Source organism: Cyprinodon variegatus, unplaced genomic scaffold (genome assembly GCF_000732505.1).
Source record: "Cyprinodon variegatus isolate N-32 unplaced genomic scaffold, C_variegatus-1.0 Scaffold169, whole genome shotgun sequence".
Lineage (NCBI taxonomy): Eukaryota > Metazoa > Chordata > Actinopteri > Cyprinodontiformes > Cyprinodontidae > Cyprinodon > Cyprinodon variegatus.
In genome coordinates, this window is record NW_015150622.1 from 378,092 (window position 1) to 395,323 (window position 17,232).

Below are 17,232 nucleotides of genomic sequence, written 5' to 3' on the forward strand. Positions count from 1 at the left end.
TTCCGGTTCACCAGCTCTCTGAGTTCACCTGAATCCTACCCATTTTGAACTTCAAATAAACCTGTTAAACTTTTACTCTGGTTTCTCTGAGTGGTTCCCTGCATGTGGGTCAGATCCCTTAAAAACAACATGACAAAAAGATGCTGGGTCATGTTTGGTGTTGGAGCAAATCCAACAAAATTCTGAACAAGAACATAGGAGAACTTGGCTAGAGCCCTACAGCAATGATGCTACATCCTAGATGGTCTGTTGAAGGTAATAGATAATGAAAATAATGTTTTCAAGGTCTTTATTATTTTGTAACTATTATAGCTTTAAGCTAATCACTTGTGATATTCAAAGTACTCCCAGGACTCTCTTATATTTAAGTAGGATGTTTTCCGCTATTCAGATGAAGAAGACCACCTGACATCAACCCAGTATGCTGATCCACTCAGGGTTGTATATCTGCAGGGGAATCCTGGGAACAAACACCTCCACCTGACAAAGGAAGAGAGTGTTTATTTTAAAACATGTGGTCAGGAATCAGGAGCTGGAGAGTAGAGTAAACAAAAAGGGTGCAGTCTTTGTGTTAGTTAATCCAAATCCTCATGTTAATAGAAGAAAGGCCAGAATGTCTCTCTAAAACGACAGCAGTGTTGTTCCCTTCCCCTCTACACCCACAGCATGGTAATCCATGGTAAAGTAGAGCTCTACCAACATGGGTAGAAATGGTCGTTTTCCACATGTATCCGTCTTTGGTCTGGTGTTAATAGTAACTTACAGATTAAACATTGAACCTGTAGTCCAGCTTAATGGTGTTATTAGGAAAAGACGAAGGATTACAGACGCTTTTGGAAATAATCCCATTTTCATTGTCTGGATTGATAAATATTCCAGAGGTTTTATGTAAAAATTGGTGGAAAACCTGATGATTAAAAACAGTCTTGACATTTCCAGATCTAAATATTATTGTGACTCAAACACTTTCAATATGCTGGGAAGTCATAAGATATAAACAACTCTACCTCATGTTGAATAATGTTGCAAAAACATTTATGTCTGCCCAACCTTCCCGACTGTTCAAAAACAGACTGCTGGATAACGGCCTGTAAAGATAAATGGTCCACATAACATCCAATAATGCCTTTACCTGTTTCTGGTCTGTCTATGAACCAAATTTTATCCAATAAAGACCTTTTGTTCTGGATGCCTGGTGTCTTTTGTCAGAGTAATCTTAAGTATGCAGAGAAAAAGAGCCTGAGGAGAAAACAAACAAACATGAAAATGTAAACTCCAACAAATCAAACATTCATTGTGCTTTTAAAGACCAATTATGACTTAAGAAAATGTAGAATGCTTCAAGTTCTTTTTTATTTAGCATGTGAAGCCAAAGGCAGATTTCTCTGCCCCCATTTCCAACATACAAGAACATCTTGGCTCCTATTTGTGGATTCACAATCTGAGCGAGCAGAAATAAATCATACAGTCCACTTCTGCATATTGCCTTCCTCAACATTGTCAAAAATCAATTTTTCAATTGGCAGAGCATTGATTCCCTGTTAATGGATGACAAGCCCAGTCAGGTGGATGAGATGATTCGGTGTGAAATGGTTAAAGCAGTAGACACACTGACATAAGCACCAGAGGCCTGGTTAATGAGTCTATGAAGGCAACGTGGGCTGGTCCATCGCTAAAACATGAATCAGGAAAATGTGTCTGCTTAATGACATGCCTCATGATGAGACAGGGCACTGGTCTCTAAGGTCTGGTAAGACAGGGCTGCAGTGGATCAGGGCTGGGACAAGAAGGGTTCATGCAGGGGAAGCATAATCAGAGTAAATGAAACATGTTGGTATCTGTAAAGCAAATCTAGATCTATTTTACTTGATATTTTTCATTTTTGCATCAACAGATGTTTTTCAGTGAATTTCCATCAGTACAAAACATATTTTGTTAATTGTAATTTGGAGAAAAAACAGCAATCAACAAATGAAACACTGAAAAATGTATTGAAAGATTTTATTATTTTTTTATTATTTTTTAATATTCAATTTTTCAAAATTTCATTTTTTCAACAGTATTTTCCTGATTTTCTTTTTAAATTGTGTTTTTTCAAATTGGAGTCTTTTTACTTCAAGTCCAGTACAGACTGACCAGTTAAAATGTTTTTGCTAACATCCACTCTGACCAATAGAAATGCTTCTTTAACCCTCCGTCTCTCCAGAGGGAGGCTGCTGCCTTCAGAAATGAAGGAAACTGATCTCTGAAACAGAAAAGAATGCAATTCTTGAAAACTTAATATGAAACAAAGACAATTTAAATATAAGGAAACAAGAAATCTCCGAAACAAAGTTGAAAATATAAATGTGAAAAAATACGTAAAAAGTAAATTATGAAGCCGAAAATGGGAAAAAAAAAACAACCCACGAAATAATAAATTAAGACAATTAATAAACTTGATTCAACAAAAACTTTAGAAAACAGAAAAGTTCTGTTTGATTCCAACAGATTAAGCTTCTTTCTTTTCGTCCCTCTATCTCTTCATTGTCATCACTGATTCTGACTAGGGATTTTTTTCTCTAGAGAACTTATTTTCATATTGATGATAACTGCAACATTGTCTCTACTTTGTTACTCGCTTTGGATAAAAGCGTCTGCTAACTGCACTGAGCCTGGTTCTGCTGGAGGTTTCTTCTTGCTAAAAGGGAGTTTTTCCTCTCCACTGTTGCTACAAGTATGCTTTGTGTGAGGGATTGCCTTCAAGTCAATGAGTGGAAGCAATCAACTGGTTTTCCTTGGATAGAAAACACTGAACCAGTCTGACTGTAAGATCTAGTTGAATTATCTCTGTAAAAGGCCTTAAGATGACATGTTTTGTGAGTTGTTGCTATATAAATAAACTAACTTCAACTAAATTGACAGAGTGACTGCCATACAAGCCGCATCACACCTTGCTCTGACAACAAAAAGCAGGGCAGAAATGAAATTTTGTTGTCCAAAGACAAAACTTTGATGATGGTTGGAGCAGGCATGTCTAGAACCACACAAACCCCTACATTCTATTTTACTCTGAGTTATAGGTGACACCTGCACCCTGTCAGATTTTGAGCTCTTGTGAAATTACTGGAATAGTCCAGACCCTGTTCCAAAGTGATTCAATTTTTCATTATTCAAAACAGAAAACAAATCTCAAGTCACTTTCTAAAATTCGCTTATATTTACTTACTTTTAGATATAGTAGCAGCCATTTAACATGGCCCTTCCCAGTCAAAAGCCAGCCGAACGGCAACCTACTTCCCTGCAACTCTCAGCAGAATCCCTCCCAACTTCCAGCCACTGGAGTGTCCCCCAAAGACCAGCCAATGACCAGCCAAGGGCCAGCCAAGGACCAGCCAATGACTGGCCAATGACCAGCCAAGGGCCAGCCAATGACCGGCCAAGGGCCAGCCAAGAACCAGCCAAGGGCCAGCCAGTGACTGGCCAAGGGCCAGCCAATAACCAGCCAAGTACCAGCCAAGGGCCAGCCAGTGACCAGCCAATGACCGGCCAAGGGCAAGCCAATAACCAGCCAAGGACCAGCCAAGGGCGTGCCAGTGACCACCAATGACCAGCCACGGGGCAGCCAATGACCAGCCAAGGACCAGCCAAGAACCAGCCAAGGACCAGCCATGGGCCAGCCAAGGGCCAGCCATGGGCCAGCCATGGGCCAGCCAATGACCGGCCAATGACCAGCCAAGGGTCAGCCAAGGACCAGCCAAGGACCATCCAAGGACCAGCCAAGGGCCAGCCATGGGCCAGCCAAGGACCAGCCAAGGAAAGTGGGGAAATTTTAAATGGCTACTACTGTAGAGAAAAAAATGTATATTCTAAATATTTTACATATTTTAAAACAAAAACCACATAACCCTAGTTTTTGATTGTTCGCTTTTTATCTGTTTCTAAAATCAAAATGAAATGACAGAAAGACACACTGACCTTTTTGAAGTTGTTGCATTAGATTTTATTCAGGATCTTCAGAGCAAAAAGGGGCTACTATTAATGAACACCATGTTCAGGTTAATCTGTAATACAACTGAAAACCATGCAAGGTGTAAATATTTTTGGTTTTGGACCAATTTAGGTAAAGATTGTTGAGAAAACTACTGTCTAGACATGAAGATCATTTTTAGAATAAGATTAAAATTAGTAAACAATAATTTAAGATAGCCGAGATAGTTAGGAGCTTAAAATTTTAATGTACTAAGGGTTTCAAATCGGTTACATTTTTGAGGAAATATTTATATGCAAATAAAACACTTAATGCCCATTTTCCTCCCCAACGGCTCAATCCTTGACTGTGAGGTAGAAAGCAGGAAGCTGTTGCAGTAAACTGTGACCATTTGAACTTCCCTTTTGGCTACAGACACTCATCAACATTCACCGATAACCTAACGATGATTAGACGCACAAAGCTGCAGAATCTCTATCACTAAGATGAGCTTTCATTGTTTCCGCTGGCTTTTCATGCCGGATATAAATTCATAATACATTTTCCAGCCTAATTCAGGAAACAGTGCAACCAGCTCCTTCTCTAATGGATTCATACAGACAGAGATATGTTGTGAGAAAATCTCCTCAAACATCTAATTACACTTTAATAATGTATAAAATGTCCCCCGTTGTTGGTAACCTATTTATTTGTTGGAATTGTTATCAGAGGCTTTCTGCGTTTGCAGGTAATGTGTGAAGCTTTCAGTTTCCAGTAAGAGAAGGTCCCAAAAGCTTTACATACAATATTTAATGATCAGATTGAAACGTATTTAAATTAAAGCCAAAAACAGAATGTGGTGTACCGTTTATGTGCACATTTTAACGAATGGAAACAGAAGACAGAGAACTCAGCCAAACAAGATCAGATAGAATGAAACAGTTCATTGGAATGTAAAGTGCTGCAGGTTGAGAATAAACCACCAGCGTCTGGGACAGGAACCATTGGAAGTTTAGACTACAGGTTACTAACCAGAAAGAGACTTTGGGAGCTTTAGAGTCACTAAAACTTTGGTAAAGCACAATGTGATCCACAATCCGATCAGAGCAGCTCTGAGGATTTTACTTACGGCAATGGCAGGTAACCGATAATCAAAGGTCAGGCAGTGGGTCAGAACCACGATAGCAGAGATGGGCAGAATGATCAGGCGGAATAACCAGAGTCCATGGTCAGACAACAGAACCAGGGTGATCAGAAATCCAGGTAGAATCCAGAGCAGAATCTAAGGGCAGGGTCCGGACACAGGTGAGAGATCCAAACAGCACAACTAAACATGTCTAACAGGGGTTAGGCAGGCTCAAAGAATCAAAGGGCAGAATCAGGTCAGAAACATGAAGACAAGCTTTCAGGGATGCTGGATTAGACTCACCGGTGGTTCGTAATAATCAGGTTATACGGTGGTGGGCCTCATCAGAGACGACAATGACTACAGAGAGGAGGTGGAGCAGCTGGTGGGCTGGCGCAGAGAAAACAGCCTGATCCTTAATGTAGAGAAGATGAAGGAGATCATCTTGGACTTCAGGAAGAACCGTCCTAATTACGCTCCACTGGTCATCAACAGCTCAGCTGTAGAGGTGGTCAACAGCACCAAATTCCTGGGGGTGCACATCACAGACACCCTCACCTGGAATGTAAACACCACCTCACTGATCAAAAGGGTACAGAAGCACATGTACTTCCTGTGGAGGATGAGGAGAGCCCACCTGCCCCCACTAATTCCTCACCACCTTCTACAGAAGCACCATAGAGAGCATTCTGACCAGCTGTCTCACTGTGTGGTGTGGAGGCTGCAGCGCCTCAGACCTGAAGAAGGTGAGAAGAGTGGTGGATGGATCCTGTATTTGGCTCCATCCATCTTACATTCTATTTTAAGCATTTTAGGAAAAGGAGCTGAAGAAAAGCAGGCCCAGACCATGATGCTTCCACCACCATGTTTGACCGTGGGGATATTGTGTTCAGGGCGATGAGCTGTACTGCTTTTATGACAAACATAACATTTTGCATTGTTGCCCAACCGTTTTTGAAGTCATCTAACCAGAGCATCTTCTTCAAAATTGTGGCGAACTTTAAAAAAAGACTTTGTATTGATATCTTTCAGAAATGGCTTTCTTCCATAAAGGCCAGATATTTGCAGTATATGACTCATTGTTGTCCTATGGACAGAGTGTGTCACCTCCGTTGTAGATCTCTGCAGTTCATCCAGAGTGGACCTCTTGGCTGCATCTCTGATCAGTCTTCCATGTTTCAGCTGAGAGTTTAGAGGCCGGGTCTTCATAGATTCCCAGTGGCCTGATACTCTTTTCATTTCAATATCATCACTTGCACAGAGCTCCTTGGGATGTTTAAACCTTTGGAAATCTTTTTGGTGGTCGGTGGACAGCTCCCACGTGAGTTCAATCGTGGGTGAAGAGAGTAAAGAGCACTCAAGAAAGTTCTGAACATGACATTTTGAAATGAAAGCTAAAACTGTCAAAAGGCTCAAAAGCAACAATTGGACCACAGCCTATAAGGAAGGTCAAAAGTGACACAAATTCAATTCAATCTGTGGCCCAATTAAAAATTCTGAACATTTAATTGGTTAAACTTTTAATTTGACTTGAGATGCAAGCATTCAAATGATCGTTCTCCCGAATGAATGATTAGTAAACTCATTTCATATTTAAATTATTAATGTTTGATTACATATTTATATTTTATGGCCATGTGCTGAAGATATTACGATTTTTTTTATCTCTCTGCCTGGCAAATTAAAGTCTTTCTTGATACAAGAAACATCATCAGAATGAGTTAGGTTTTTAAATTCATCAACAGTTGACTTTCATTATGAGCCTTAGCAAAGAAAGGAAAAAGGAATTAAAGAAAATATTATTTTTTGCTGGAATTAATCAAATTTATATTTAAAAAGAGGGACTGAAGGTTTTAGTAATAATTATTAAATAGAGAAAGTGACATTTATTTCACCTCTGTGTCTTTAATGCCTAGTTTTTTTGAAAATGTGAAGCTTTCAAATTAATTAGAGAAGTTGTCTTGATTTTATATAACATTTTAAGAAATTAAGTGTGGTTGTGGAAAGACATTTGTTTTATTATTGTTGCTTTTAAAGGACACTTTTTGTAAATCATTTGAAAAAAAAAACACAATTTAGAAAAAAAAACTTAACTTCACTGTTAATTGTATTTTATTTTTTACTATTTCTTTTAATATTTTCATGAAATAGTTTCTACTTATTATGTATAAAATCTATATTTCTTTATTCAAATTGTTCAAAGTTTTTTCCTTTTTCAGATGTAGTTTTATAATTTGCATTATTTGAAATTGAATTTAAAAGATCACATAGTTTTTACTTCTGTGGGCGGGCTCCCTACTACGGAGAGGAGCAAAGATACATTTCTATTGGTCTGCTGGACATTTGCAACATTTTATTGGATCCAAAACGAGCAATCAATTTTTATGACTCAATCCGAAAGAGTGAATTTTGAAAAAAATACAATTAGAAAATGTAGAATGTGTTTAAAAATTGTATAAAAATATGAGAAACAATAAAATAAAAAATAAAATAAAAAACAGAAAAATGACTCAAAATCTTTTCTTTGAATTTAGAAATTTTAAATTTCATTGCAGGATTGAAATTTTATCTGTTTACAAAGCGTGTTGTTGGATGGGATATTGGCTCCATAAAGGAGGCACTGGTTTTGTCATAACTGGTTTTACGAATCTGACCCACATGCAGAGAACCACTCAGAGATCAAGGGTAAAAGTTTAACAGGTTTATTGAATGTAGAAAAACACTGAAGAGGAAGCTGGAACTCAGTGGACTGGTGAACCAGAACCGAAAAGTCTGAAGGGGAGTTCACAGTGAGCAGTTCAGGGACTGTAGGGAAAATGACTGAGGCTTGAATATCCTGGAGAGAAACTCACTTTTGGGGGGCTCTTTGTTAATCCTTGAATCCAGTTTGTGGGGGTTTAATCCAGAGAAGAGGGAACTCATTGGAGAGCGAACAGGCAGACATACGTTGGACCAGAGGAGTAAAGGAGCGGACTGTCACTTGGTTTCCAGATGAGGACTTAAGCGGATTGTGTAGAGATTTTCGCTTGCTCAGTGTGAAATCAGTAAATCCTTCCAAGGGGGGAAGGTCCAGGCTATCCAGTTACACAGGAAGACTTCCTGCAGAAGAGCAATGACAAAAAAACAAGATAAGACTCAGAGAAACAATGCTAAGGTTTGGACACTGCTAATCTCTGCTTGGCTAGAGTACCCAAAACTGGCAAACACTCTGGCGTAGAGGTAGTGACAGCCTGCTGCTCAAGTACTCCTCCGGTAATTACCCAACGAGCCGCAGGTGTGCATGGAGGCCCAACGAGGACAGGGCACCACCTGGTGGTGGAGAGAGATAAACACAAAAACAACCCACATAACTAGAATCCTGAGAGGTCTTGGTTCTGACTCGATCTCGCAGTCCTCCAGTCTTTGTCTAAATGTGTTCTTGGACCTTAAAAGTCTTGGTCTTGTGTTGGGTTCAAAAATGTAGGTTTGTAAAAGAAGAACTGAAATACACAGTAAGGGATTTTCATACAGCTCCTGCAGGAGGAGAGACAGTTGCACCCAAGACTCAAACACTCTGTCTCCCGCCGGACCTCCTCTGCAGAGCGTTTTATTAACAGAACGTGACACATGGTTACAAACAGAGTATTGTTCTGACAGAACAATTGATCAGTTCATAAAGACAGGATGCTCCATCAGAATCACAATGCAGGATGGTGTCCTGACTGAATCACAAGACACAGTGGAGCATCCCCTTGCTCAAATGTTTCATAAGCATACATACATTAATTTTATAATCGTCATTGAATAAACCTAACATCTTGTCTGTATCTCAGTGAGCTCTGCTCCTTTTTCTGTATCAGCTGGTCTTGACTGCAACATTGTATAACACATAAATTGTGAGTTGCTTCTTATGTTCCTATGCCTGTTAGGTAGCTCCTGATCAAGGGAAGATTTAGGCAATTTGGGGCCCTGGGCAAAAACAGGCACATTATACATTATACATATATAGAAATGTTAATAGAATTCTAGTTTTTTTTCTAGGTTTTGTCCCTCTCTTCTTGTCCCTTTTCTTGTTGTTTTCCTCTCTATGTTTTGTACTCAGCAGACTTTTCATGCTGTCTCAAAAGGAATATTTTCCAAGCACTAAGCTCACTTAGCTGATTGCTCCTTCCTGTGTTTCCAAAAAGACGACGGCAAAAGTAAATAACCCAGTTCTTCTTTTCACTGTAGACAAGCCATGATCTGCTGATCTGTTCTCCATTTTTCATTTGGATGAAATAATAGCTGCATGAATCATGACAGCAGACAAGATAGAGGAGAGCAGGAGGCGGGGTTACCAATCTACTGGCTCTGGAGAGCAGAGTTCTCTACTTTTAGATGTTGTCACCAAAGTCTCCAGTAGCAGAAAAAAATTGCTAGATTTGACACTAGGCGCTTTTTAGAAATAAAACTATGTAATTAATGAAAAGTAATGAAAAGTTACTAAATATAGCAACAAACGTGCTAAGTTGGCAACACTGCTTTTTGCATCGTTTGTTTTCAAATGGTTTGCTGCTGTCTGTTTGGACCAATATGGTGGACACTGAAGGGGGGGCTGAGACGCGCTTAATATTATAAACATTCTGATGGCATGTCAGCCAAAGGTTTTTATCAAAATGATAATTAATGTGCACAAATAAGAAATACTTGTATTAACCAGATTAAAAAAGAGTTATATGGGGCCCCCAGGAACTTTGGGCCCTACGCAACTGCCTAGTATGGCCTAATGATAAATCCCCCCCTGCTCCTGATTCCAGCTTAGAGCCACATTTACCTAACCAAACTCAAGTGGACTTTGTTACATTTTAAACTGTGTGAAGGGAAGCTGTTTTAACAGTGTCCTTTAGGAAAGTGTCATTAAAGTCTGCTGGTTAACTATAAGCCCTAATATTTGGTTAAGGGTCGATATTATCTGAGTTATAAATATATCTGTTTTTATTCTTATTCAAAGTATGGATGTTGTGATTAAATTATTTTAAGTGTTGATATGACATAAACCAGAATAATCAACAATAGAGGCTTGTAAAGTATGTTTTCTTTGAGTTTGTAATGGATCTACAGTATAGAACATATTGCATTATCAGGTATAATCCTTCTCCTTTAAGGTTTTAATTTCCTTATCTGTCTCCAGATCTTAATTCATGGAAACCGTTCAACTATTTTATGTAATTTGCCAAATTCAGAGACCTACTTCCTCTGGAGGAAGGTTAAAAAGCTGCAACAGGGGAAATAAAACAAATACAATAAAACAATTACCCAAAACAACTGTCCTAAAAATGCATTTGAAATGTAAATAGTGAACTAGAAAAAAAAAAATCAACGTTTGACTGTGTATTTTAATTAAGCTCGGCCATATGGTGGGAAATTACAGATATGAGACAGACAGATGCAACATTGTTCTGAGTCTGGATGCCTCAGCTCCTCCCTCTGCGCGCGCGGGGCTTCGTTTCATCAAACCCTTCAACTTGGACCACTTAGGCTCAGCCTCACTTTTTACTCCACCGCATTTGGCCAACGCCACAACTTGCAGCAGTTCTCCTCCGCATCTGAGCGAAGAACCACGTCCCAGTGAGGCAGAGCGACGACTTCCAGCATCAGCCGCATCCTTTCTGCCCCCAGCGATGGAGAGGGAGGTCAGCTTCTGCCCAAAGTGGCACGGTGCGCTCTGCTCCGGGCTTTTCTTCATCCTGTCCTGCTTGGCTCTCGTCGCCGAGGCGGACATAACCTGCAGGTCATGTCAGGATGGGTATAAGTGGCGTCCACAGGAATTACTGCTGAGGGTGGAAACAAGTGGCCCCGCTGCGGGGTTTCAGGGGGAAGTTTGGGGGAGCGGCGGCCGGACCGGGAGGGTCCTCTGCGAGCCTGGGTCTGCCGGATGCGCGGAGCTGAGCCGGATTACAGACAGCTGGAGCGGACAGCCTGGGCAGGGGAAAGTTGGTTTGACTTCCCAGCGCTTCAAGAGGGACAGTGGCGGTGCTAGAACCCCGGCTGAGGGAGCGGGCGCGGCGGAGGAGCGCAGAGTGCCGCGCTGGAGCAGAGAGGAGCGCAGAGCTGCAGGTGCGCGGCAGGAGGACTTAAAGCTCAACAGCTCCACGTTCGCCCTGACAGGCGACTCGGCCCACAACCAGGCCATGGTGCACTGGTCCGGACACAACAGCAGCGTAAGTCATCCGTCATGTGAGCGCGAGCCGCGCGTGTGTGCGCGAGAGCGAGTCCGGTGGTGGAGAAACTCGTCTTTAATTAAAATGTCATGTCCAGCTGCCTCACTGATGTAGATCACTGGTGAGATCAGCAATTAGAATGAAAACTGAACACCTTTACTCCATGGAGAGTCTTTATTTAGGATGTAAGAGGGCCTGCAAGGGACAGACTTGGAGTTTATCCCTCAGCTTCTTTATTATGAGAAGCTGAGCTGATGTGAGGATGAAGCGATGCTCTGTGAGCTTACAGGTCGCTCTGCAGGTTGTGGGAGAGGTGAGGCTTTTCCAGCCCTCCTCTCCTCTCTGCTGCAGATCTAGAGTCATGCAAAGTTTCTGACAGCCTGGATGGACGTTTGGTCCTGAGATTAGAAGGATCAGCAGCTCCTCCAAAGTTAGGTCCGAGTTCAAATGCCACCTCTGGGAATATTATCCATTTTTTTCCCTCCAAAAATGCCAGAAATGCTCAAAATTCCAACAAAAATCTCAAGCCTAGTTTTTGAATTATTAATCAGAATTTATTTCTACTCATGTAATTATTTATTACAGATGTTCACCCCACTTTTCTCAGATTATTTACAGATTGAAAAACTTAAACTTTCATTCCAAATAAAAAAGCAGCATTTTTTTTTTTTTTACTGTCTAAAGCAGAAAATATTTTTATTAAACCATTTTATGAAGGAATTTAGTATTTGAGGTGTTACGGTTCTGATTTAGCCATGTTAAACTTCTGTTTTGCAAAAAAACACAATACATAGATCCAGTCTGATTCCCTCAGAGCATCCGTCTTTTCCCTGCAGGTTTTCATTAGAAGGCGGTGCGGTTTGATTTGTCATTGTGTTCAAAGCAGGTCAGGAGTTCAAGTTGGTCCTTATACAGCATTCTGGTTCCTTCTACGGAGATTAAAAAGGATGAGAGGGGAGGAAAAATGAGGAAGGTTTCTGTCCAAAATGTTCCCATGCAACAGTCTCCTCTTAAACTGATGTAGGGGTGAGATTCTTTTCCAAAGAGATCGGTCTAATAAGGCAAAAATTAAATAAAACCATCAGACATGAGGAGAAAAAGGCCAAATTAAACATAAAACAAAATACTAAGAAACATTTAGCTTTTACATTTAAGTAAGTTATTCAACTTCAGAATATATTACTTCTATGCTACTATTGTCCGCTTAAAAGTCTAATTTTGTAGAGTCAGATATGAACAAACATGTTCATTTAGAAGAAAAAATGTAATTACACAAATCAATTATATGAAAAGAAAGCCCAATAATCTTTTTACTGCAATGTTCTTGAAGAGAGAAATTATTTTTCCAGGAGCATTAGGGCTTATTAATTCAAAATATCTTTTGTGAAATCAAAGCTGATAGGTGAAGGAAATATAATTATCTCTTATTTTATACATTTAAGATAAAGTCTACAGCAAGTCAATGGTTCCCACAGTGAGGCTTCGGACCCCCAGGTGGGCCGTGAGACAACAACTGGGGGTCATGAAATGGTTTTCACACTCATTGTGATACAATCCCTGAGGTATACAGGGTCACAAAATATAACATGTGAAGGTCCAATATTTCTTGTAAAACATTTAATTTTTATAATATTATTTATTTATTTATTTATTTATTTATTTATTTATTTATTTATTTATTTATTTATCTAATGCACAATTATAATATTAAATATATCAACACATTTTAAAATTAGCCATTCAAGGCCTTATTAAATTGTAAATAAATACAATTAAAATGATGAATTAAATAATTAATGCCAATTTCAAAAAATACATTTATTGAAAGCGGCACTGTAGTTCTAGCGCCCCTAGTGGCTAGAAGTTAGACAGTGTTAATTTAAAAATGATATTAATTGCCTAACATTTTATTTTGTGTGTTTTTAAGGGGGCCTTCACAGGCTGAAACGTTTAGGAAACCCTGTCCTGAGTTTTAAATATAAAATCCCAAAGTAGTATGAATAAATGATAACACTTATACAACTTAATACTCATTTATAAATCATTTCCTTGTTTTAGACGGTTTGACAAGCAGCATTGTCGTGTTATAATTTACATAAAAAGTTCTTTTTTTTTTCTCCAGCTTTAATGACAAAACAACCATATTTTATTAAATAAAAGCGGGTTTGAGCTTGAGTTTAAAATTTAGTGTTTGCCGTTAGAGACGGACTGTCAGGATTTGGTGTTGGATTGAGGACCCAAAAGCAGAGGCAAGTAGGCAGAGGTGAATTTTGGTGGGTTTAATGAGGTTTACAGGTACGGAGGCAGGAATCAAAGATCCAACAAAAATAACAATGAACCAGAACCAAGGAGACATCAGGGGAAACCAAACTCTAGGAGCCAGGGAGAGACGAGGAAAGCAGACAGACGTTTGACGAGTATCCAGCCAACAGGAACTGAAGAGGGAGGGCTTTTAAAGGGGACAGAGACAAAGAGAGGGCTAACGAGAGGATTGAAAACAGGTGAGGACAGAGCAGAAAATAGAGCTAAGGAAAGAGGACACAAGAGGGCAGCAGAGGACAACAAATGGAAAACCAGGAAGACAGGAACTAACAAGAAAATAATAATTAAACACTAAAACAAGAAGCAAAGTAAAGCTGAACACTCAAAATAAACATAACAAAACCAAGACTGTGACACGGACAATATTCAGAATTGAACTGGGCCTAATTCTAAACCCTGGGGAACACCTTTTATGATGACTAAGACCCAGAGAAGCAGTTTTTGAAAATGTTATATCATCAAACAGTGACTAAGGCCTTAACTTATGATTTGGTTGTCTGACATAAAAAACGTTGATAAGTGTAGAATAATAACAAATTTACTGAGGCAGATTGGAGAGTAAGAAAATGTTATAACTTTTGATTTGTTTTCCTTATTAAAATGGATATGTTGATATATTTTAGTGGGGGAGTGGGGGCCTAGAGTTTAGAGCATTAAGCTTAAAATCCTGAGGTTCTGAGTTAGAGCTCCACTCCCACAGACTGACACTCTGGGTCCCTCTGCAAAGACCCTTAACCCCACGCTGCTCCCTGAGCACCGCACGATGGCAGCCCACTGCTCCCAAACAGGATGGTTAAATGCCGAGGTAAATTTCTCCAATGTAAGATCAATGAATTTCAATTATATTATTTTTGTTTTGTATACAATAAAATGGTGAAATTATCTCCTATCTAATTGCTTTAACTGTCAGCTCTATCTGAAATAAAAACCCCACTGGCTCTTCATCCTCTGCTTTAGGTTTGGCTGTTGGCCTTAAAAAGCTGCTTAAGGTCCAAAATCAAATGGACCATCTGTTGTTGACCCCATAACTCAAATAAAAACTCCCAGTCAGAAATACTTCTGTTCTCTCTTTAATTCTGTTTCATTTACTTTTCTGTAGATTTAATTTATCCATGCAGTTGGATCTTAGATCTCCTTGACAATGCAGTAATTAGCTCTAGTTTCTCCAGCTGGCTCACTTGGACGGATGAAATTAAAGAAAAAGACCCCCGCATGAAATATGCAGAGTTGTAGCTGTAATCAGCAAACAGACGTGTTGGGACTGAGCTGCTGTATAAATAAACAGACACGTCGACAACGCGGCACAGAGCTGAAGTGAGAGCGACGCAGATAAGGGCTGCGACGCTCTTAATATTTAACCTCCATGGCGTTTACAAAGCTCTCGTCTCTGAGTCGACCTGCACGTCACTGGAAGCCTGTATGTTTGGATCTAATTATGACTCATGAAAAAATTGGCCACAGGAGTGAAATCAGCTGTATGCCATAAACAGATAAAAACAGAAGCTTTGTAAACACTTGGAACAGCTGAACAGAAAAACCTGCTTCCACTAAGTCACAGCATCACCACTATTTAATAGGATTTGGCCTGTCAGAGATAAAAAAAAAAAAAAATCTTCATTAATGTTTGATTATGAGTGTTGTGTTAACGCGCCATAGCTTTTCGCTCTGCGAGTTTATTAAAAGGTGGATGATGTGTTTAGTTTCCTGCTGGATAAATCACAATAGTTGTATTTACACCAGTTTTTCATTTAAGCAGATGGATATAATTTCTATTTTGTTTTGTCAAGTGATGCATGAATCATTGCATGACACTTAAAGTCTGACATCATTAAAAAGAGCAGTTTTTCATTTCAATGCTTTTGCATATTTTTAACTGTGTGCAAAGCAAGACTTAGGTTGAAATGGAGTTAATTCAATATTTGGAGGATAAACAAGTTATGTGAGAGAATGGGAAATGAAGTTGTCCATATTTTTTATATTAAACTTAGTCTACCCTCAAACTTTAGGGGTGATCTTCTTTTCTAAAGACACCGACCTATTAAGGGAACATGGAATAAAAATCGCCAGGAAAGACCTAATTAAAGACAGAACAAATACTGAGATGAATATAGCGTTGTAATTTAAATAGAAGTCATCCAATTTACGTCAGTAAACAAAACGACTACAGAGTAAAATATGCCACAGTTACTGCCAATATTAGATCAATTTAAAAGTCAAATTTACTGATGAAGTGGAGAATCTACAAAATAAATGTGGAGAAATGTGTACTCTACGTACGTATGTAGATAAAATAATTCATCAACATAAACCAAATACGCTAAAATAAAAGCCCAGTGACTTCTGAAATGTCTGAACTATTCATGTTATACTCTTACAGATACATTTCAAGGGTTGCAAGGATATATGCAGTATTTATGATTCTTAGTTTGAATGATCCAACATTAAATTAAAGCTGGATGGTGAAGTAAATCAAATAGATTACATCTCTTGAAGCATCGTAAGCGCATCTAACAGCTGAAAGGAGAACCATGTTTTCAGTAAATCACAGCAATCTGACAATTTAATAGGATTTGGCTTGTCAGCCATGCTGTTGACTTTTTTTTTCTTCATTTATGTTTGATTGTGTGTGTTTTGTTAATATGCATGGCTATTCGCTCTACATTGTTTATCAGAGGTGTTGGATTTTATAGGACCTGTGGGAGGACAACGGGAAAGTCGGACATTATTATACTGTAGGACTGAGCGGGAAATCTTCCTTGTTGAAGAATTATGAAGAGGAGTCATTAATTGGCAGGTCCATCATTTGTACTGTGAGATAGCTGACAGCTGGCAGTCATCTCAGAGCAGGATTTTAGCTTGGAATATTTCATAAGGTGTACACCATGATGGATTACATCTTTAGCATTTGTGTGGCACAGAATTTAAGAGGGTCCAGGGATATCATCCCCAAGAAAACTTTTAAAGTTAGATTTTTAATTTGAACTTTTTCACATTGTTGCAACACTTATTTTGTCCTGTGCTTAACTAAAGGTGGACATTTCTTAGGGAACACATGAGATCATATTTAGGTACAACATTATGTTTCATAGGTTAATTCAAACAATCAGAAAATGTAATGTGAATTTACTTCTAAAGGTGAAACTTGATTGTTATCCTCAAAAAATAATCCTATACAGGAATTTGACCGAAGCTGTGAATCCCAAAAACAAGGCGTACAATTCCAAATAAAGTAAAGGGCATTTTTGAATCTGAAAAACTCACACGAAAAGAAAAGACAATTAGAAGAAATGTATTGATACTTGGTCTTTGGCGCTCAGACCTCGGCAGGAAACATAGCACTTAATTTTGATAGATATGCATGAACAGGAATAAAGAATAGGGCTGTTTCCCCCCCAGGCCTAAAACTGGTGGTGGAGTGGAGATAGATGAAGTTGGTCGGTCTGTAGACTGCTGGTTAGTGAGATGGTCTGCTGAGCTTTATGGGGAGATCCAGTGGACTGCATGAGCTGATTTTAGAGCCTTACTCGGGGACCTGGAAGATGGAAGTCCAGTTAGGATAACACAGGTTGAGAGAACCTGTCCATGATGAGCAAGCATGAAGCGACAGTGGAGAGGAAAAACTCCCCATTGGGAAGGAAACCTGTGGCAGAACCAGG

General features: G+C 39.3%; 1 protein-coding gene across 6 annotated transcripts in view; it reads left to right on the top strand.

Annotated features, from left to right (window-relative positions):
* The first annotated feature begins 10,572 nt into the window (after nt 1-10,572).
* The window catches only part of LOC107086970 (VPS10 domain-containing receptor SorCS1-like), a 308,080-nt gene continuing 301,420 nt past the window's right edge, over nt 10,573-17,232 (top strand). For all 6 annotated transcript variants that reach the window (XR_001481329.1, XR_001481330.1, XM_015378286.1 and 3 more), the window contains exon 1: nt 10,573-11,254. Coding sequence is in view for 4 of the 6 variants with exons in the window: in XM_015378286.1 (XP_015233772.1) it covers nt 10,715-11,254 (540 nt within the window). In the remaining 2 variants the exon portion in view is untranslated. The remainder of the gene's footprint in view (nt 11,255-17,232) is intronic.